Source organism: Daucus carota, chromosome 9, assembly GCF_001625215.2.
Source record: "Daucus carota subsp. sativus chromosome 9, DH1 v3.0, whole genome shotgun sequence".
Lineage (NCBI taxonomy): Eukaryota > Viridiplantae > Streptophyta > Magnoliopsida > Apiales > Apiaceae > Daucus > Daucus carota.
Window position 1 is genome coordinate 26,402,437 of NC_030389.2, and position 22,700 is coordinate 26,425,136.

The window sequence follows — 22,700 nt, forward strand, 5'->3', positions numbered from 1 at the left end:
CTTTATTTACGGAATATATGGGTGTTTTGACATAAACTGGGGGTGCAAAATATATTTGGGTGTCAAACAGTAAACTTTGGGTGTTAGAAATAGCGGGGTGTTTCAGTAAAATGGGGGTGTTCTGAATATCGGGGTGCTTTACATTAAACTCGGGGTGTTCTTAATATTGGGGTGCTTTGTAACATGGGGGTGTTAGAAATATATTGGTGTTTGGCTAAATCTTTTACGTTCAGATATCATCACCCGAATTTGTGGTTCTTTTACGTTCAGATATCTCCCTTGTATAACAATTGTGGTGGGGGAAATCTGGGGTTGTAAGGAATATGGGGTGTTTCCTTAAAAACTGGGGTGTGCTGAATATTGGGTGTTTCTGATTGAACACCCATATTCATTACACCCCGAGTATTTAGGTAAACACCCCCCCATTTTATACTACGAGACTGCTAGTATAAATAGTAGCGAACTACTCGTAAGTAAGGGGTTTTGGTCTGGTTATTAACATGGTTCAGATAATTATGACAGGGACATCGACATGGATTTGTCTAAAGAACTCAAGCATAATGAATCTAATGTACAAGATGCACAGCCGCATGATGTACAAGATGCACAGCCTCATGTGGAAAAGTTAGCTACTTTAGTAGGACGGCTAATAAGCATCAAAAAAATATTTCAGACACATGATTCTACCATACAATCAGAAGCTGATGTACTTGATGCTCAACATGAGGAGGCTGTTTCTCTTAAAAGAGAACTCTTTAAAGATTCCCAGATTTACAAACTATTGGGAGTGAAGGAGGGGAGTGGCTGCTCCGCTGCCCTCATTCAATTATTTTGTGATTTTTTTGATCAAGAAAGAGGTATCTTCAAGATCAAAGAGGGAATAGAAATCAGTTTTTGTGCACACCGGGTTGCAGATTCACTATCAATCAACCATACCGGTAAGCCAATCAGGGAATTTGAGATGCAGGGGAAGGATAAAATGATGCGGCTTCCACCTTTTGTGGATAGTTTAAAACAGTTGTATGTTTCTAAGAATGAGAAAAAGGAGAAAAAAGATAGAAACGACAAGGAGAAGCACAAAAACAGGATTAAGAGGGAATTGAGTTGTCACTCCTTGATAGAGATTTTGAGGCGCATGCCTGTGGAAACGGATGAACAGAAAGACCAATACAAGCAGCTTGTTCGCTTGTTTGTGGTTGACCAGATTTTCCTTCCATCTAGCGAAAATGCATACATCAGGAGTGGGAACTACAAGTATTGCGTTGACGCGTCCACATTTGAATCAATTAATTGGGCTCAAGCAATACTTGACAGAATTTATGAGGCTGTTAAGAAGAACACTCGGACATTTAGTGCTTGCAGTACTGTTTTTCAGGTGTTCTTTTTTGTGCGTGCTCTTATGTTTTTCTAGAGTATTACCATGCTATGATTGCACAAATATACAACTTTCAATGTTTTTTCATTTATCAAGTTTGATTGTGTTCCTGACTGTGTTAGGCACTCATTTATGATAAAATTCCGAAGTTGGTTCTCGAGGACATGAAACTTAAGTCAGCTCTAGTACCGGCAGATAAATACCCGGTGATTAGGAGGAAGAAAGAAATATGGAAATTGAAGCTTGATGAACTGAACTCCGAAGACGTAAGTATCAGCTTTCCTCTCTCTCTCTCTCTCTCTCTCTCTCTCTCTCTCTCTCTTGTGATAAGTAAGGCTTTCCTAATATGTCTAAGGTTTTTTTATATGTTTTTTAGATCAATAAATGTGGTCTTTGTTCTCAACTTGACCATGGCCACCACACGCCACTTTTTCAGAAAGCTTGTGAGGGTGAGTTTAGGCAAATTAAAGCCCCATGTGTGTGTAATATTCCTTCTTGACTAATTTTTTATATTTTAAGCTATGCAGGTGTCATGCTTGCGCATGTAATCGGGCAAGCAAGACAGGTACTAGTGGGATCCTTGGAGGGTGATTACCTCTCGGAAATCAATGATTTTGGTCTTGTTGAAGACTTGAAAACTCAATATTTGGTAAATTCATATTACATAAGTAGCAATCTATTGTCCTTTAGAAAATATTAATCTATTTTCTGTTTGTTCCTTGTAACATCAACAGGGAATAGATGATAGAGATGACTGGAGGTTAATTGAAGCTCTTTCAATGAAGGATGCCTGCAGATACACAGAGCCAGAAGCTCTGCTGATTAACCTAAGTTCCACTCCAAAAACTTCGAACATTGTAACTGTTCATCCTCAAATTGCGGAGCCATCTGCGGAGCAACCCGTGAATGTATTGGGGCCTGAACAACGTGGGGAGATGTCTGTTCATCAAAATCTGGATAAGCCTAAGGAGCCTGTGGAGAGTGTAATGGAGCTTGAGGAGACTGCAAAGCAACTCAAGAATACACTGGGGACTGAACAGCCTGAGGGGCCTGTGGACAAAAATGAAGTGGAGACTGAGGGGACTGCGGGGAAACTCAAGAATACAATGGGGCCTGAACAGCCTGAGGGGACTAAGGATGAACCCATGAATACAAAGGAGCCTCCAGAGACTGTCAAACATAAACCAAGAGAGCTGGTTGATCCCATAGTGGCTGGAAGAAAAGAGCTGGTTGAAAACACAGTTGTACCTCCCATAGTGGCTGGAAGAGAGCTGGTTGAGGAGGAGGGTAACAAGCGATATCCCAGGCGAAATTGGAAGCAACCAGACACTCTTCTTTCTCAAATGAACCAAGAGACCATAAAAGCCAAAAAGCAGAGAAAACATTAGTGACAAGGATTATCAGGATCCAAATCCTGATAATCCAGTGGAGCCTGAAGTTGCAGATATGTGTGTACATGTGTGTACACACATAGATATCCAGTGGAGACTGATAGAGCCAAGTACATGTGTGTACAGATGATTTATTTCGTTTAGTTGAATCTCTCCATGCCATCATGTTATTAATCTCATATATTAATTAGATTTAACACATCAAAACAAAAAAAATAAGAAGAAACTGAGATAAATATAGATTAATTAGATCCTTAAACTTTGTTACAATCAGAGCAATTTTTCCATGGTAAAATAATACATAGAGAAACTTGTAAAGAATATATATCATTTACTTTCCCTCTCCTTTCTTACTTCCCCACACCCCATCATCATTTCTAGTGCAGAATGAAGTAACGCGGCCCGCTCCTCCTTGTGCTTTTCAAGAAGAGCTATCTTACTTTCATTGTTTTTTATCACAATCCTTAGCAGTTTTATAATATTCTTCAACTCTGCAACTTCTACTTCAAGCTCTTCGACTTTCATCTTCAGCTCTGCACGCTCCATATTCTCCATTATGTAAAAGGAAATGGAGAAATATATATAGACACGTAAAAGGAAAACAAAAGGTCAGCAAACAAAAGGTCAGCAGCAAAATGAATTGAATAGACACGTACCTGATATTTATATTAGTTTTAGATTTTTTGAGTCTTGCTAACTAAATAATTATTAATAAAAAACTTCAGTACACACACGTACTGATAATTATTTATATTATTTATAAGACTTTGGTAATAGAATTTGTTAGAATTGAATATGTCAGTTGGAGTGTATTACAACTATTATATGGTGTAGTTAGATTGGGCTGTTATTACTTTTGCATTCCACTATATGGTGTCTCACTTTATACCGTATAATAAAAATGTTAATTGAAAAATGTAGAAAATTTTTAATTTAATGATTTTTAAATTAGAAAAATATGAAATCTTATTCAAAAATACAATAACTAAAATAATAAAGATTAATTTTATTAAAATAAGTATTATTGACTTAAAATAATTAAATTGGAGTTAAAATAAAAATAATTGATGTTGCCGACAAAAATAGCGAGAAACAAAATTTTGGATAAGATTAATTTTACGCTTATTATATATAAGGGGGAGCCAAAAATAAGGGGTGTATTTGACTAAACTGGGGGGTGCAATAAATACGGGGTTGCGTTTTACAAAAACTGTGGGTGTAAAAAATAAGGGGGTGTGTTTATTGAGAAAGAGGGGGTGCGAGAAATACAGGAATAAATACTGGGGTGTTCGTTAAGAAAAAGGAGGTGCCACAAATACGGGGTGCTTTTTCAGAAAGAAGGGGTTCCCAAAATAAGGGGGTGTATTTTACGAAACTCGGGGTGTGATATATCGATGTATATATAATATTATATAGTCATATAAATATACATATTTAATTATGCACATATATAATATAATATATATAAATATATATATATATATATATATATATATAAATATTTATTCATATCAACATATAATTTTATATGTATATGTACGTATATTTAAATATATTATCATATATTATCATATATTTAAATAATATACATATTATTATGTGTGAATATAAATATATATAAATAAATAAATAAATATATATATATATATATATATATATATATATATTTATATATATATGCACATAATAATATAAATGTTTCATTTCTAGAATCTTATAAGCGTCTTCAATGGAAACAACATCTTCTACCTTGTTCCTGCACAAAGTTTTAAGTCTATTACAAGAAAATTGTAGAGCATACGTACGACAATCATGTATTATATGTATTATATAGTTTTTAATTTTATTTTTTTAGTAATAAATTATAAATAAATTTTTAAATCAATCACGTTATATTAAGAGTTTTTTTTATTTAGCATTCTCATCCTATTTTCCTAACCATGGTTAGATTAATAATTCAATTTAAATGTAAATAATTATAATAATTTAATATTTTATAATTATTTTTATAGATAAAAATAAAGAAGAAAAAAGTATAGACAAATAAGGGGACAAATTTGGGGAAAATTGTACAGGTCTTGTATTCCTTCATCCCTAACTAAGACAGTTGTAGCAACTTTCTTCTCGGTAGTACCCTGTCCACAAGCAAAATCTTGTAGACACGAGTGATAAACATACACTAGGCTTCGCAAACGAGCATCTGACCAACAGAACATAATACTAGCAGACCCGCTTAACTAGAAAAAACCAACAAATATGTTAGAGCACAATAAAAATTTGAGGGCAAGCCGAACAAATAGATCAAAATCATTAGGTTACTTACATTTACATCGGTGACACGCGTGGGCTTGGCATCAGGTGGAAGATATTCATTAAACCTTTCATGTTTAACCAAAGCCCTAAGCTCCTTACATGCAGGTTTACCAAGTCTTATTTTCAAGCCAAAATAATGTTGCGTTTTATTTTTATAACTTTCAGCAATCTCAGAGAGCTTATTTATAATGCCAGCATCCCCGGGATAATCATTAGCTTCTTCATCAGTCAACTCGAGCAACGGCTCCCTCAGATGTTGCAATAACAGCACATACGAATCACGTGTATCTTGACTATACACATAGTTAAAGAAGTTGGTTACTAGGACTGCCAACCTCTGGTCTGTCCATACGTAGGACATCTGTATAAAACAATCAAATATAAATGTTTTCCAGTTAGCAGTTAGCATTCCAGTTAGCATTCTCTGTGCATTTTCAACCTAGACTTGATACTGTTCTTAGTAAATTGAAACAAAAACAATGCTTGAAAGTGAAAAGCCAAACTACCTCTCTTATATCTGTCCCTCTTTATCGAAATGTGTTTAATTAGTCGATATAAACTGGAGAACAGATACAGCACAAGAATGCCAAGAACTTGGTGTTTTTCATTTACTGAGATAACTTACATATTAAAACAATGTAAAAGCAGATAACCAACTACATGCTAGAAAATATTCAGCCAAACACCAACTAACATATAAAACTATTTATATGATAGAAACATATAAATAGTTTGAGATTATCCAACACTCTTTACTCTCTTTAAAATCAACTTTTATCTTTAATCTCTTAACAATAAAATCAACGAGAATTACAAGACTACAAATAGAACTGCAATAGGAGATTAAGGCTACTAATCGAAGACTATTTCGAGAGTTTAATGGATGAGTTTGCATCTAGAAATGCATGTAGAGCTATTTTTAAGAAATATTACTAACTGAACATATGAATTAACATGCAGGAAAATCCAGTTCTGAATTCATACCGTATTTACCCTTTTTCCTCTCCTCCGCTTGCTCCGCTTGGAATAATTATCTCCGACTCCCTCTACCCGTTCTCCTCTCCTCCGCTTGCTCTGCTTTCCCCTCCACCTTCTTTTAATTTGAATTGAATTCCCTTCGGTTGTGGAGAATTGGTCTTCACCTCTTTTCCTCTTAATGGCCATTGAATAAAAGGAGATTTGATGCCTAACCACTTATTTGATGATGCCAACCTCGATATCCGAGTGGAGTAACACTCATAATTATGGATGCCAACCTCCTCTACCCTCCCCCTCGAAACAATATGCATAGCTTTTCCCAGATTAAGATTATTTTCCCAGATTATGGTCTCCATGTTATTCAAAAGCAGAGTATATTGTTGGGTCGGTGAAATTAGATTAGGGTCATGAAACTGAATGATACATTGAGCCCAAATGCCCAATATCAATCAAAGTGAATCCAGTGTACCTAAGCCCACTGGAAAATCAGTTCATGAAAGTATAAAAACTAGAAAAATAATTCATGAAATATAAAATTTAATCAAAAATATTTAAATTAAATCAATTACATATTTATCATATCGCACATATTTTTATACATTTTTTTTCGTGTTAATTAATTTTATGCAAATAAAATTTGATCTTTACATACATTTTGCTTCAAGTATGAAATCAACATTTTTTAAAGTTGATTATTTTGACAATATTGTTTTTATAATATTAACTATAAAAATTTATTTATAATTTATTACTAAAAAAATAAAATTAAAAACTATATAATACATATAATACATAAAATTAAAAAGATTTTTCTTGTTTTAAATTACATTTCATGGAATTTTCTGAATATTAAATAATTTTAATTATCAAGATTGCTAACCATAAACAATAAACAACAAAACCATCTTATTCATACCTACAAATAAATAATAATGTTAACTTCACAAAATCAGATATCACTAGACCAACTAAAGAGTGCTAACAATAAACAACAAATAACACCCGTGTCTGATCACTAACGAAACCATAACAGTGTTGATGAAACTTCCAATTTAGGGGCCGTTTGGCTAAACTTATTTTTCAGAAATAAGGGCTTATTTCTGAAAAAAAAGTACATCAAACCCTACTTTTTTCTGAAATAAGTCCCTATTTTTTTGTCAAATAATGAATATGAAACACCTCTTTACTATTTATATCGAAAAAATTGTTAAAAAACTCATTTTCTAAAAATAAATAAGGGCTTATTTCTTTTTTTAAGTAGTCCCCAAACAGGCACTCAGTCCAGTCCCACTACTTAACAAAATCATTTAGACATCGAGCTTCTACGTCCATTACTAACTTACAACATCAGACTCACAGATAAAATCGATCAAACAAACCATAAATCCATAATCATTAACAAACAACAAACACTACAAAACTTATAAAACGACTTCAATCACCCGAGAACCAAACATTCCAGTAATCCTCTACAACACAAGTAACCAACTCGCTCTATCCCTCGCTCTGCAATTCTCTCTATCCCTCGCCGGTAATATATTTGTTAATTGTTGTGATTGTGAATTGTGTATGTCAATTATATATTTGTTAATTGTTGTGATTGTGAATTGTGTATGTCAATTATATATTTGTTAATTGTTGTGATTGTGAATTGTGTATGTCAATTATATATTTGTTAATTGTTGTGATTGTGAATTGTCTAGATGGACAAGTCCCAATTGAGACAATACCTTCAATCTACCATGTCTGGTGTTGCTGGTGTTCAATCTACAATTGTGTATGAAGATCCTCTACTACAAAATGTTACATCAAACATTCAACAATTTGCACGAACCCAATTTGCTAAGGAAAAATGGGTATGTTTTTAAATTTTGCAAGTCAATTGAATTGTTGTTATTGATTTTGGATTCTTATTGTTTGGGGTGATTGTAGGAGTATAAGAAGCGATTTCATCTCGGTTCTTTGGCTAAAATCATTTCAGAATTAAATTGGAGCAATGTTGATTACGAGAAGTTGTTGACATCAAGGGTTCAATTCTTTCCCCTTGTGAAATTTTAGGCTTAATTAGACATTGGCCCTTAAATTAAACATGCGTGTATACATAAACCCTTAAATTAAAAACCCGGATAGACTTACCTGTAAAGTTTGAGGATCCGAACATTACAACCTTTCTGGTGGAATAAGAACTGCATTAACTTGTTGGAGAGTGAGAGAGTCCTGCACGCGTTCTACAGTTCCATGTACACATGTGTATGCAATATTGGCGGCAATTAGCGTTAATCACTTCCCTCCTCTTTTTTCTTCTTCCCTCTCTATTCTTTTTGTGTTTTTTTAGACTGAATAAAGCTATATTAATATTTATTAGCTTCCCATAATCCACATCAAAAAAAGCCGATAGTGTACCTGCGCAATGCATATTTACAGCAGGAACTTATCTTAGTATTTGTACAACACAACTATTTCCAAAATCATCATGTCTCTTAAGAGCAACAACACTCTGTCTCTAAAAACTGCAATCAGAAGTGTGCAATATAGCACATTGTCTTGATAATAAAACTGCATTTTCCCCCTGTTCTTGCGTGAAATACAGAGTCTTTGTTGGCTTTGTAATGAAGTTACAAAGAATCTCTATTTAATGAAACAGAGAGATTGGACACCCATAACCAAAATACCACTTAAATATATAAAATGTTGTGTTCATATGAGCAAGCACCATGAACATAGTTAGCATTAAAGTACACCAAAAGATAGCAGTTTAAATGTAACAAGCACCGTGAATAACCAAAATGATCAAACTGCTCAAAATAAACCAGTACATGAGCATAATGATCAAAATAATTCCTAGTGCTTCTTTTACTTTTCCTTTTCCATTGTCAAATTTTTGTTAATCCCTTCTCCAATTTTCGCCTTCGCTACTGCAAGTGCTTCTTTCAATTGGCTACTAGTTATCACATTGGCACCATTTTTTCGAGAAAATGGTGCAGATTTAACCACTACCCCACCAACTGTTGTCTTGTACCCTGATTTTCTCACTGGCAGAGTTTTGGCAAGCTTCATAGGTCCAATATTAGTGTTATGGAGTTCAGCTGTGTTAACATTGAAATTCCAGGGAGCTCTTTCCACATTCCTTTCCTGTATACTTGTAACATGAGGCTCCATCACATGTCCTGTCTTTGGTGAAGCTTCAGCAATTACCTCCATTTCAGATGTCCTTGAATTTGCGCTAGACTCCCCTATTTCAGCAGACTTTTGACAAGTTCTTTTATTATGTCCTAGTTTTCGACAAGAGCCACACCTGGCCATTGCAAGTGAATTATTATTAGTACGACAATATAATATGCTTAATAATATTCAACATGAAATTTACCTCACAGTGAGTTGGTTCTTTCTTTTTAGAATGTTGGCACCATCCTTATATTTTATAACTGCTTCTTCACCTTGCGATAACTTTCTCTTTTTCTGAGGCCTCCCCGTTTGTTTGAGAATTTTTGGGGGTCTGATAATGTGTGTTGGGATATACTGCGATTTTCCCCATAATTCATGATTATTCATAGGATATATGATCCCTGAATACGCTTTTTTGTAATTTTTCATTGAATAGCAGTGAGCCACATAATCCTCCACATTATATCCATGTTTATTTCATAAGAGGAGGGTTATGAAATATCTGAGTTACAGTGTTTTTTGGAGATTGTGTCATGATTTATAATATGAGTTGCATAAGTGTCGATTGTAAGCCACGTTTCTGTATTGTAAGCCACGTTTCTGTGGTGTTCAACTGCTCATATATTAGAGGCAAGTCTATCCATTTTTTTAATCTAAGAGTTTATGTGTACAGACCCGGATACTTTAAGGGCAAATGTACAATTAAGCCGAAATTTTATTTGTCAATTATTTCCCTTTATGAAACTTTATTTGTCTTTTAGTCCTTAAATGTTTAACTAGTCATATTTCTTTTATCAGGAGGATAAAAAATATCGACGTGATGATTGGAATGTAGCTGAACACCGATTTTCAGGAGAGGTTGAACTAGACACAGACGTAAGCATTTAAACTCAATGATTCAATGTTTCTTAGAACTACTTTTTTAACTAGTTTTTTTGAACTCAATCACTCAAGGTAGAATCATTGGCTTTCCTTATTTGTGCACAGGTTGCTGAATCTTTTTGTGAAATCCTCAAACGTGAGTTGAATACTGAGCATAAGTGTTACATTATTTCTCCACTTGTAAGTCAAAACGATTCTACACACCATCAGCTTGTTTTTACCCTTTGTTATAGTTGTTTTGATGTTGATTTTAGTTGGTTATCTTGTAGTGTTGGGGTGCTAATGTGCGCAGTGCAGGCCTCGATTTTCACTTTAAGCACTCCATTCACTGTGCAGGCAATGAAAAGGTAAATCTTATTGGTTTTATCTGACTGTAAAGAGAACTTATAGCATAGTTTAGTTGATGCAAACTCACATTATGCAGACTCACATTGGGGTAATCGATGAGAATCACTTCTTCTCGATTCACGTTATATTTGAGGAGCACAAAATCTACATCATGGATTCTTTGTATCCTCTCCATTCCACACACCGATTGCATGTTTATCTGTTGGTACATGAATTTGTTCTCTTACTTTTGTCTATTAGTTTCCTGTTTTTTTTACCAGAAAAAGGCTTTTTTTGTTAACTGTCGCAGTTCCAACATTTTGTTCTCTTAGTTTTGTTATTTGTTTCCTGTTTTGGTAATTGCTGCAGTTGCAACATTTGCAATATCGTCACGAGATTAATAAGTCCATTTGGGAAATTTGTTTCGTGACGAATAATCTGAAGCAAGAGAATGGTTCTGATTGTGGAGTTTTCATGCTTAAGAGTATGGAGTCTTGGTTGAAAGGAATTAGATTACCTTTCTCAAAGGCAAGGACATTTTAGTTATTTGCATGTATATAGTTTAATCTTCATTACTTAGATTTACTTTGATTGTTATTACCTCAGGAGCATGCGAACAATGCAAGGCACATCCTTATAAGGAACATTTTAGTTATTTGCATGTGTATAGTTTAATCTTCATTACTTAGATTTACTTTGATTGTTATTACCTCAGGAGCATGCGAACAATGCAAGGCACATCCTTATAAGGGAGACTCTGGATAAAAAGCTGTTGCCTGAGGAGAACTGAGGTGTTCCCCATCAACGAAGAAGAATTCAGCCATTGAAGACATTCAATTGGCTTTGTTTTCTCTTATCTTTTATTTATCTCTTCTTATGAACATGTGTTGGTTATCTTGGGATTGTTTTAATACTTTGATTATGAACTAACTTTTATGAGTTTGGATTTTTATGGAACCCTAGTATGGGATTGTTGGTGTTTAGACAAGAAGTATTATATGCAGTTTACGGTTTATTCATTCAAGTGATTTTCATGTTAATACTTGTTATTGTCTGATCAACTTTAGTAGGTTATTGAGTTGATTTTATTTTAAAGGATCTAGTTACTAATTTACTGTATGTGTGTTGTTTTTCTCCACTGTCTCGATTATGACCTGGTGGAATTGCAATGTGGCAATGTGAATAACTTGCATGTGCCTTACAAATATGGGGGTGTTCCATAAACTGTGGGTGTCAGTAGCATAAACTGTTGGTGTGGAAAATATTGGGGTGTGAGTACCATAAAACGGGGGTGTGGATAATATTAGGGTGTACTTAATATTGGGGTGCTGGGTCAAATAATGGGGGTGGTAATAATATTGGGGTGTGAGTAGTAGGGGTGTTATCGAGAAACCGGGGGTGTAATAAATATATGGGTGTTAAAAATGAAAGTTGTGGTGCTTACAATATAGGGGTGTTTAGCTACAAAGTTGGGGTGTTCTTTATATAGGGGTGTTTCGCGATAAACTGGGGGTGTAAAGTATATAGGGGTGTTATATAAAAAAGTGGGGGTGTTAACCAGGGGTGTACAGAATATTGGGGTGTTAAGAAAAAAGCTGGGGTGCTATAAATATTTGGGTGTTTGGCTATAAAGTTGGGGTGTACTTAATATAGGGGTGTTTATCGAGAAACCTTGGGTGTAATAAATATATATGGGTGTTAAAAACGAAAGTTGGGGTGCTTAAAATATAGGGGTGTTTAGCTAAAAAGTTGGGGTGTATTTTATATAGGGGTGTTTCGCGATAAACTGGGGGTGTAAAGTATATAGGGGTGTGTATCGAGAAATTGGGGGTGTAACCAATATATGGGTGTTGGAAAATAAAGTTGGGGTGTACTTTATATAGGGGTGTTTCACGATAAAATGGGGGTGTTAAGTATTAATTCTGTACACCCCCGGTTAACACCCCCAGTTTCTTTATAAAACACCCCTATATACATTACACCCCCAGGTTTTTGAAGCACACCCCTATATAAAGTACCCCCCAACTTTCTGGCTGAACACCCCAATATTTAAAGCACCCCAGCTTTTTTTAGCACCCCTATATCTGTACACCCCCAGTTTATCGCTAAACACCCCTATATTCCCTACACCCGCAGTTTATCCAATAACACCCCTATATACAGTACACCCGCAGTTTTTTGAAGAACACCCCTATATAACCGAATTGATTATCTTCATGCATAATATTTTAATTTATATTTAAAATATTATTGATGGTATAAAATATATTTTATAAATATTTATAGTCGTACAACATTTAATAAGTTTCATTTCTTTTCCGATGTTCCCGCCCCGTTCTATTTCGATTACTTAAAATCTTGAAATTTACTTGAGAAATATATGATTTTTATGTTAGTAGTCCTAAAAATATTAACAAAATTAAATATGTACACACATATATACATATAATTATTAAAAGAATAATGTTATCTAATTTATTTTGACAAAATAAAATAAAATAATTATATAAAAAAACTAAAATAAGAGACAAGTTGGGCTGGGAAAGGAGTCAAGATATGACAATTCAAAATAATGCCCTGTTTGGTAATCTTGATTTGATTTCAAATCATGTATTTGTCCAAATCCACTTTTTGGCAAACTTTATAATATTTGGATTTGGATTTGTCCAATTCCATCAAATTAAAACAAAAGCCAAAATTAAATAATTTGAAATGCCACTCAGACATGTCATTTGAAATTAGAAAAACAGAACACCCAGCAGCAGCTCCTTCACTCTACGCTCTCGCTCCGGTCCTCTTTTCTCCCGTCATCGGTCCTCTTCGATCTCTCCCGTCATCCTCCGGTCTCGGTGCGATTCTCTCTCCCCTCTCTCTCTCCCTTATCTCTCTCCCCCTCTCTCCCCTTTCTCTCTCGCTCTCTCTCTCTCCCTCTCTGTATTTCTCCTTCTCATTTTCTCTCTTGCCGGTATTAGATTAAATTGTTACACAGCTCTGTATGTATATATGCGTAATTTGATATCTGTATGTATATATGTGCGTGTAATTGATTTCATAGCTCTCATTTTTGTAATTAGGGTTTAATTTTGTGTATATAATCTGTGTAGTTGTCATTTTGATTTGTGCTCTATTTTACTTGTGCTTGTGATTCCTGAGCAGCTTTGTACCAGTATATGATGTGAATAATTGCTGCTTGTAAGAATAATTATGTGTTATTTGGTGATGTTAGTCTTATTATTGAGGTATTTGTGAGTTTTGTGGTATCAAAGCTATTATTGAGGTAATTGCTGCTTATACATTTTTTTTTATTTTTTGTGTTTGTTTGTAATTGAGGTTGTGAACTTGTGGGTTTGAGACTGGGCTCAGAAATGACTCTACTAGTTTATTCGAAACCATCTGACAGTGCTAAACAAGCTACAGCTGATGCACCCGAACCAGAGAATGATGAAAACCTGCTTATTAATATATGATTTTGGTTTCTTCGTGTTTCCATAGCTGATTAGCGATAACAAGACTTGACATTTAACTATTGAACTTGCATGATATTTGCAGTACCTTCATATCAAGAGTAAAATACACTTTCGGATTCAATCCCACCAGAGCTAGGAAACCTCAAAAATCTGCAGTATGCAGATTTTGGAAACAATTCATTTAGTGGAAGCATTCCAGATAGTTTAACCAACTGCACCTCGTTGTTAGAAATTGCCTTCATTTTCAACAATCTCGCCGGTGAAATCCCATTTAATATCGGTACATTTTTAAATTTTTAAATTTTGATTTCGTAAGTCCCGTTATTTTAACAATCCGTAGTAGTTTTCTCATTTTTCTTAATATTGTCGCATATTGCAGGTGGTTCCAGTGATCTTCAAGCTGAGTTTTGGTCCAGAGAGCGAAAGGGTGGCGTTGATAGAGCATCTAGCGGAAGGATCGGTGCTGGAGGAGGCTTTCAAGACATGTAGCAAAGGGAAGAGCTACTTCGGGGAGATAACATTGGTTACACTGATATTGCTCTTGGAAGCTTCATTGGATGGATCAAGGCAATCGAGAAAATGAGTGGCATCAAGGTTCTGGCTGAGAAATTTGTCGAATGATGCTGCTAAGAAATTTGTTCAGGAGCCTGAAGTGTATGTTGAGCTTCTTAAGAAGATGCAGGCTTGAGCCTGAGCTGCATAAAGGAACTGAGGGTGTGTCTGTTTGATCCAAGAAGTGACTTGTGTTTTCCGGCAAGTTTATGTAGTATTAAAATCATAAGATAAATAAAGATCGCTTGTAATATTTGAATTATAAGTGTGAAGTACATGTTATAATAAAGTATTTACTCATTTTATCTTAGACTTTATTTGTAATTTTGAATGAGATCAAATATCTATCTCATGTATCGCCTACTTCAAAATATTATTAAGATAAATATTGAAGAACGTATTTGTGATTAAATTTGGAGTTATGATTAAGTTTTTAAGTAAAAATTTGTTTAAATTCCAAATTCAGCCTTTGAAATATTAAGATATCCCAAACAGTGGATTTGGATTTCAAATCCAGGATTTGAAATTCTAATATTCCCAAACAATGGATTTGGATTTCAAATTCTAGATTTCAAATTCTGGATTTGAAATCCCACATTTCAAATGAATTCCGTGTTTCCAAACGGCACCTAAAAGAATTTGGGCTTAACATGATTTAATCTAGAAGAGATAAATGGAGAACTGGGCCAACTATGTTAAAGGCCCAGAATCGTTAAATTAAATCAAAGCAAGTCCCCCCCGATTTCCTCAAGAAAGGACCCGCTTAGGAGAACAGGTAATTACAGTGAGGAGAGAAGAACAGGTATTTACACAGTGAGGAGAAATTGAGAAAAAGATGGCTGAAGCTTCAAGCAAGCAAGATAGCAGGCAAGAAGTTCGTTACTCTGATTCTCTGTTAGCTCTGTTTGCATTCTCTGATTGCATTGCTGATTATTAGAACACGAAAAGTAAAATGAAAATTGAGAACTAGTAATTGTAATTGTAGTGGAACAATTGTATAGCTCTATTCATGTTATCGAAGTTGAAAAATATATCATGGATGATCACTTGATAGAAGATGATCAGATTATATTTAGAGAGTGATATTTAACAAAGTACATACCACTTTATTGATAGGATAGTACTCATAAAATCAGGTACCAGGAACGCTGCAAAGTAGTCTTCACATTCTCGTAAAATTGCAGTCACTCACTTGGATGATAGTCTTGATGTGAGGCCTTTCTCTGTTTCTGTAAAGTTCGAGAAGCCAGTCGACTTTAATCGCAATATATCCATGTTACGTTATAGTATTTTCAACTTATAAAGTAATGCTTTTTGCGCTATCTGATTTCGGTTATTACCAGAATTATTACTGATCAAATGATCTTTTTGGGGGTTATGAGCTTTGTGTCTCAACTTATAAAGTAATGTTCTATACAGAGATATGAAGAAACATCAGGCAGTGCTGAAATCCAATTGCAGCCCTCAAGGACTAGTCAAAGTAATGGAAATGATACAAGAAAATGTAAAGTTGATGCAAGCAGTAGAGGAGATGGGATTTGGATGCCTTCAACATCTTCAGGCCGTTAAAATGGAATTTAAACTTATTAAACCACTTTTAGATAACTTTGATGTCAACTCATGCTCCGTATTTGGGGCTGATATCAAGGCCGGAGATATTGGTAGGGTTTTAGGAATCCCGGCAGAGGGGATTCCAATTCCTGTATCTATCTCGGATGAGGAAGAAGAAAGACTCAAGGCTAAATTTGGTGGGAAAAAACTCATGGATTTAATATCAGATTTAGAGAATTTTAAACAAGCTGATCTCGACTTTAAGGAAACCTTTTTGCTTATTGCATTAGGTAATTTCTTTTGCCCATCAACCAAAATCATTCCCAGTGGAAAGTCGTATAAAGCCCTCTCTGTTGTACAATCTGCCAAACAATACAATTGGGGAAAATATATCCTTGAATGGCTCCTCGATTCCATCAAGGATTACCAAATAAGGACGAAGGGCAGAGATAGACGGAATGCAGGGGTTGGAGGCTGCGTTTACTTTTTGAAGGTATGTATATTGTAACTTTCAAGGACCTGTATTCTATGCTGTGCTACTTCTTGATTAATATTTGGTTTCTTCTCAGATTTTCTTTCTCCAGCAAAAATATCCAGAATGCATTGATAAAGGTAAACCAGTCATGTCAGCATGGACCAAAAAGAAGTTGAACCAAGCATGGAAACAGTGCAAGAAAAAGTTGACATCAGGGTTTGTGTCTGGACAACCATCAGAGTTCGTGTCTGGACAACAACGCTGCTCCACATGTAATTCTGTAATCTATGAAGAAAGATTGGCAAGGCTGGAGCATGCCGTTTTCTCTAAGAAGCAATGCCATGATGATGAAAACATCTTTGATATATATGGACATGGAGAGGAAGACAAGGCAGATGAGATGGATGGACATGGAGAGGAAGACAAGTTAGATGAAAATTTACCCTTAATGGAAGTGCTTTCCACTTTAAAATCTAAGCGTAAGAGGACTAAGAAGTCACCACAGCCAAAACCATCTCCCTCCCTGAAAAGAAAAAATAAATTTGGTACAACATATGCTAGGCGTAAGAAGACCTCCACCATCTCCTCCTCAACAGGAGCTCCTCCAACAATTGTTTCAGATGTCATTTCCGAGAAGACCTCTCCTTGTCAGATCACGGGCCCGGATAGAGCCATTGTTACTAGAAGAAAACTTCTAGTACTTGACATAAATGGAGTTCTTGCTTGTGTTTTACACGGAATGCCACATAATGGATTTCAAAACTACATACCAATATATATTCCATCTGATTCTGAAACTCAAACGGAAGCTTGCATGAAATCAGGTGACTCATAAATGTTATGAATTTTTTTTTCAAATTTCTTTTGCATGAAATCAGGTGACTCATAAATTTTAATTGGATTACTTTTTGTTTTTCTTAGTTATCAAGAGGCCACAATGTGAAGAGTTTTTGAAGTTTTGCTTGGAGAGGTTTGATGTAGGCATATGGTCAGCAAAGATGGAGTATGTGCTTTTCTTTCTCATGTTGAAATAAATTTCTATTCAACTCGTTGCATGTGAAATATATACATGTCTATCTTCCTTGTCGATATTTTTGTTTTTAGTAATTTCTGTCTTAATGATTTTAAGCTTTTCTACGAGGCTTGAATTGAAATTTATTTGTGTAATGCAGGAAAACCGTGACACCGTCTATAAACGCCACTATAAGCTTTTCTACTAGGATAGAATTGAAATTTATTTGGGTAGGTCAATTACAATTTTTTGCTCTAATTTCTTCTAGGATGCTTTTTACTGTGGCGTGTAACCAAGTTGCATGGTTATTTGTGATAATTGTTTATAGGATCAATCCAACTGTACTCGTTCAAAAGAAGGTGAATTGTGCAAGGAAACTAGAAAGCTCCGTGAAATAGGATATGATGATGTAGCCAACATACTCTTGGTTGACGATTCAAAGCATAAAGCCAAATTAAATCTAGTAAGTTGTCTTCATGTTCACTTTTTTGTTCTTTCCCTACATGCGTAGCAAATTAGTTTCTTATAGTCTGATGTAATTTCATCCTACAGCCGAATACAGCAATATTTCCCACGTCATACAACTACAAAAACTTGAATGATGATGAACTGGGTAAGTTTGCTTCTTTTTAATTATTTATTTTTTGAAATTATAATGTTGCATGATGGTAATATGGTGTGTATGATCCTCAGGACCTAACGGCAATCTTCGATTATATCTTAAAGGATTGGCAGCAGCTACTACTACATCTGTTTCTGATTATGTCAGGGATCATCCATTTTGTCCGTCACAAAGAAAGTAATTTTGAGGATTAAACCTGTTCCTAAAACAGATTTGAGTAATTAAGTGTAAAGATGGATATAAAATGGTGAAAAACAGTTGTAAGATCGTGTTTTTCTTGTAGTGTTAGGAAGCAGCTAAACTGTTTTTATTTAGAAAGCACTTATTATGTACTGATTAGAAAATCTTATTATGTTCTTGATGATTTTTCCTCCTTGTATAAACACGAAGCTATGCACTCCGTTCCTTGTATAAAATTTTGTACGATTTTTGTCAAAAAATTTATAGTAAAATATGCACCAAACCCGACCCGAAAGTAATTCGGGTTTAAAAATGGAATATTTATAAATATACTAACTTTTTACAAATTATTTACAAAAATACTGTCAAGTTGAAATTTTTTTAAAAATACATTTTTTTTCAAATTATTTACAAAAATACGACTACTATAGAACGGGGTCGTTCTTAGCATTTCAAATAATAAATAAATGTAGACCACTGCCGTTCTACGTCTTTCGAATATTTTATTTTCCCCACTTGGCAAAAATGACATCAAAAATTAAATGCCGAAAAATCATGTTTTGGGGATATTCAGGCCGGGCTCAATTACAAAGGAGGCCATGTACATGGCAATTGGGTCGGTCGAAACCGATTTAGTAAAAACCAAACCCGAACCCGATTTTTTACCGAACCCGAACCCGAACCCATCGGGTTTCCACAGACTCTATTAAGAGATTATCACATGATTACACAAAGAGAGATTAATTTCTCAATGGCTTTTCGGATAACATTCATCATTAGAAACCAAACTAGCACCGCAAATTTTGGGATTTACATAGAAAAACAAAGAAAAGATCAGCTTATATTTTTCTGCAATAACAGGTTACAAACAAAAGAGGAATGGTGCAAGAGAAAATCTAATTAACATGATGGCATGGAGTGAAGGAGGAGCATGGCATAGCCACACTCTGGCCATCTGTCCTGATGTTGTTGCACAAATTAACAATCTTGCACAAATTCAAATCATTTTAGTTAAGATTACAAGTCAACTAAGAATTCTCAAACACAAACATAGTAGCCAAGTCTGCACTCTGCAATGCGCATTCCTCTTAAAATAGCTTGTGACCTTTCCTAGGTTTGTTTGATAAATGTGCATAATCGACATGTTCCCTTTTTCTCTTGTGGCCAAGCACGGTTTTTATAGTGCTCCGGAGATTCCTAACGTTCTGATTGACAGGTGTTAAATCTTCAAAATCTTCACTATATTTGATTTGTTTCCTTTTCATCACGGGACCATCCACAGTTTTTATGTTTCTCCGGAGCTTCATATGCCTTCTCGTCTGATCCCGGGTAACTATCTTTCTCGCCTTAGCTCGGGTAACTTTCTTCTGTACATGCTCCAGAGGCTCAATTGGCACGATCTTTTTCTCACCAATCACCCTACGACGTTTCTTGCCCAACGTGTTCCCTGGGACAGAAACAATAAAATGTTAGTGTTTGACATCTGTAAAATCTTAAAGAATAATGGACAATAGAATTTTCTTTAATAAAGAAATACAAGCTTCTAACCCGCTTTTAACTCATCTCTCTTCGACTCAATTTCAATCTCTGCTTCAATGATAGGCTTAATCCTCTCCCTCAATGCACATGCAGTGAGTGGGTCAAACCAATTCTTTCCAAACTGAAAAACAGAAGTAAAGCACATGTTATAAACTTGTGTTTATATGAGAGGAAGAGAGCGAGGGAGGGGGGGAGAGAAGAGGGGAGGAATTGATACCATTTTTAAATTGTCATTTGTAAATCGTGTGGGAGCTTTTTGGAGGAATAGTTCCATCATGTGAATCACAAACAAACCACAATCATGCTTGTTTGGTTGTTGAGGAACCTGATATATATAACATGTTTGTAGGCATGTTTGAAATAAGCAAGATAACACAAAATCTAAGGCGCAAAACAAAGATATTTTACCTCAACAGGTTTTGTGACAATCTGTGGAAAATCTAAAGTTGATTTTTCTTCCCACTTCAGTCTCAAAATCCTACATTGATTAAATATTATAAATAAGACTTGTTTTGTAAGACATTATAAAGCATATGTTAGTTGATGAAGGATCTCACTTTTCTTACCATGTAATTATTTCAAAAATTCGAGTACTTTGGTGATATTGTAATGAATCTAAATGAAGTATCAAAATTTCACCCGCGCCTTCTTCCTTGTCTATGAAACAGACTATATCTAAGCTAAAGTGTCCACTGTAAAATAGAAAAACAAAAACAAGTATAATAGAAAAACAAACATACCGACTATAATATTTTTCCGATTTTGGCATTGCACTTGATCTTAAGTTGCATAAGGATTTTAAAATTTTAGCTTTAGAATCTTACCTAAAGCACATGGGAAAGAGGATGTATGAGTATTCATCAAATTCTCCCTTCCATACCTTCAATTTTTTTTTCCCAATCTGCGAAGAGGGCTTTCGAAATTCACCTTCATATTTTTTGTAGGTAAACGTGCTGAGCAGAAGACAAGCATTGGAAGGCATTGTGCGCTTCAAATAACTATCCAAAACGAAACCAAAAATTAGTAAAGATATAACAACAATCTCAAAATATCTGATTCAAGAAAAGAAAAAAATCATTTTGAACATAAACTCATGAATTTACTTCACGTAATAATATATCACAAGCTCGTCAAGGTTTTTCCGAGGTTTAAGACAATCCAATAAACTTAAGTCTCTCATCCTCTCATCTTCCTTCAACTTCAGCTCCCTGCATTAACACAGGAAGAGGGTTACAAAACTAGTCATCAAAAACTAGAAAACTTTCTCTTTTTTTGAAGAGCAGAATACCTCTGTCTTTCCTCCTCATTTCCCCCATCCCCATTATTGTCAGAAGGTAGGGGTGAGCGTCTGAGATTTAAGGGGGCAGAGAGACCCCTGCATTAACACAGGAAGAGGGTTACAAAACTAGTCATCAAAAACTAGAAAACTTTCTCTTTTTTTGAAGAGCAGAATACCTCTGTCTTTCCTCCTCATTTCCCCCGTCCCCATTATTGTCAGAAGGTAGGGGTGAGCGTCTGGGATTTGAAGGGGCAGAGAGATCCCTGCATTAACACAAGAAGAGGGTTACAAAACTAGTCATCAAAAACTAGAAAACTTTCTCTTTTTTTGAAGAGCAGAATACCTTTGTCTTTCCTCCTCATTTCCCCCGTCCCCATTATTGTCAGAAGGTGGGGGTGAGCGTCTGGAAGTTGAAGGGGCAGAGAGAGGCCTTTTGAAAGTCCTCCTACAGTAGATTTTGGTAATCTTTCTATCAAAAAGTTTCTTGGGAATATGTTTGCCTTTCCACCAGTAATATTCCTTCTGGTAATGCTTTATTAAGTTCTGGTCGGAGCCACTGCTATTTTTCTTGAATTTTATTTCATGTGGCTTCCATTTGAGACTCTCAAGATCATAGTATTCAAGAAACGGAAATTGTTTATATGCAAGGTGTGGTTAATGGTGAACCATAAAATTATTGCATATAATCGGACCAATACGAGTGCTCCACCGTTCTTGTGGATGGATGGAATGTTCGTAAGGAGTCCAGTTAACATCCTGCACATGATAGCAAATCAAGTTGGAAAGATTTTACATAATCTGAAAAAAGGTAATTATGTTTACAAACTTACTTCATGTGCAAGGTTAAGAAAGATATTATCCAGCTGGTTCCTAAAGCCCACAAAATCTGCTCGATGATTGTGTGTCATCTTCCCCACCTGATCAATAATCGGGGGCAAGAACGGAACAGTTAACTCGCTTACATTCAAAGTGATAGGCAGCTTCAAATAGTTGGAAAGCTCCTCCCGGAGCTTCGGGATCCGTAGTAGAAAAAAGCCCTGTCAAATATGAAGTTTTGTCAAATTCGTAGTCAACAGAGATAATAGTTCAACTGATACGTTTCCAAATTACAAAAGATATAAAATTCAAAACTTACCAAAATTATCCAACTATTTCCTTCGACAGTCTTCTTTTTACTTTCTGGCCTTTTCCACTCAGCAATCCCATGATACAGAAAGGCCAGCAGTGCCGCGCCCCATGCGTATGTGTCCACCCGATTCACGTTTTCAATAAATCGGAGGTAAGTAGTGGAAACTCTCCCCCCGTTAGCCGAGGGCACAATGAAGCATCGTACAATCAACAAAAGGACAACAATTTTCCTTACTTCATTATCCTTACCCTCTATGACTACTTTTTTCATCTCTGCAGTACTATGGAATTTCTGATTACGAAGCCCAAAAACCCGATGAAAACCAAGTGCGTCCCTGTTTCCATGATCAATAACCGGTTCACCATCAATGGGCAAACCGGTGAGAAACAGGACATCCTCCAATGAAATACAAAGTACTTGGTCATTAATGCGAAACACATTTTCTTCTGGGTTATAGAATTCC

At 35.3% G+C, this 22,700-nt stretch overlaps 3 protein-coding genes and 2 long non-coding RNA genes across 6 annotated transcripts; all 5 read left to right on the forward strand.

The window, feature by feature from the left end:
* Positions 1-526: 526 nt before the first annotated feature.
* Positions 527-2,249, forward strand: LOC135149208 (uncharacterized). The gene is made up of 4 exons (XM_064084211.1): positions 527-1,375; positions 1,498-1,641; positions 1,752-2,024; positions 2,110-2,249. The coding sequence occupies exons 1-3, from the start codon at positions 533-535 to the stop codon at positions 1,872-1,874; spliced, it is 1,110 nt and encodes a 369-aa protein (XP_063940281.1). The 5' UTR covers positions 527-532; the 3' UTR covers positions 1,875-2,024; positions 2,110-2,249.
* Positions 2,250-7,345: 5,096 nt separating this feature from the next.
* LOC108203629 (putative ubiquitin-like-specific protease 1B) lies at positions 7,346-11,471 on the forward strand. Of its 2 annotated transcripts, XM_064084833.1 has the most exons (9): positions 7,346-7,588; positions 7,761-7,913; positions 7,990-8,085; positions 10,021-10,098; positions 10,210-10,284; positions 10,374-10,451; positions 10,529-10,657; positions 10,801-10,959; positions 11,147-11,471. In XM_064084833.1, the coding sequence occupies exons 2-9, from the start codon at positions 7,761-7,763 to the stop codon at positions 11,219-11,221; spliced, it is 843 nt and encodes a 280-aa protein (XP_063940903.1). In that variant the 5' UTR covers positions 7,346-7,588; the 3' UTR covers positions 11,222-11,471. The 2 variants fall into 2 exon arrangements, with proteins under 2 accessions (XP_063940903.1, XP_063940904.1); XM_064084834.1 differs by lacking the exon at positions 7,990-8,085 and having other exon boundaries at positions 7,347-7,588.
* Positions 11,472-13,007: 1,536 nt separating this feature from the next.
* LOC108213813 (uncharacterized) lies at positions 13,008-14,760 on the forward strand. The gene is made up of 3 exons (XR_001805383.2): positions 13,008-13,280; positions 13,981-14,178; positions 14,278-14,760. It is a non-coding gene; the product is annotated as an uncharacterized LOC108213813 (long non-coding RNA).
* Positions 14,761-15,872: 1,112 nt separating this feature from the next.
* On the forward strand, positions 15,873-17,521 carry LOC135149132 (uncharacterized). The gene is made up of 3 exons (XM_064084015.1): positions 15,873-16,494; positions 16,571-17,300; positions 17,398-17,521. Exons 1-3 carry the CDS (start codon positions 15,874-15,876, stop codon positions 17,508-17,510), a joined length of 1,464 nt encoding a protein of 487 aa, XP_063940085.1. The 5' UTR covers position 15,873; the 3' UTR covers positions 17,511-17,521.
* Positions 17,522-17,618: 97 nt separating this feature from the next.
* Positions 17,619-18,498, forward strand: LOC135149240 (uncharacterized). The gene is made up of 4 exons (XR_010287540.1): positions 17,619-17,718; positions 17,817-17,951; positions 18,041-18,101; positions 18,182-18,498. It is a non-coding gene; the product is annotated as an uncharacterized LOC135149240 (long non-coding RNA).
* The last annotated feature ends 4,202 nt before the right edge of the window (positions 18,499-22,700 follow it).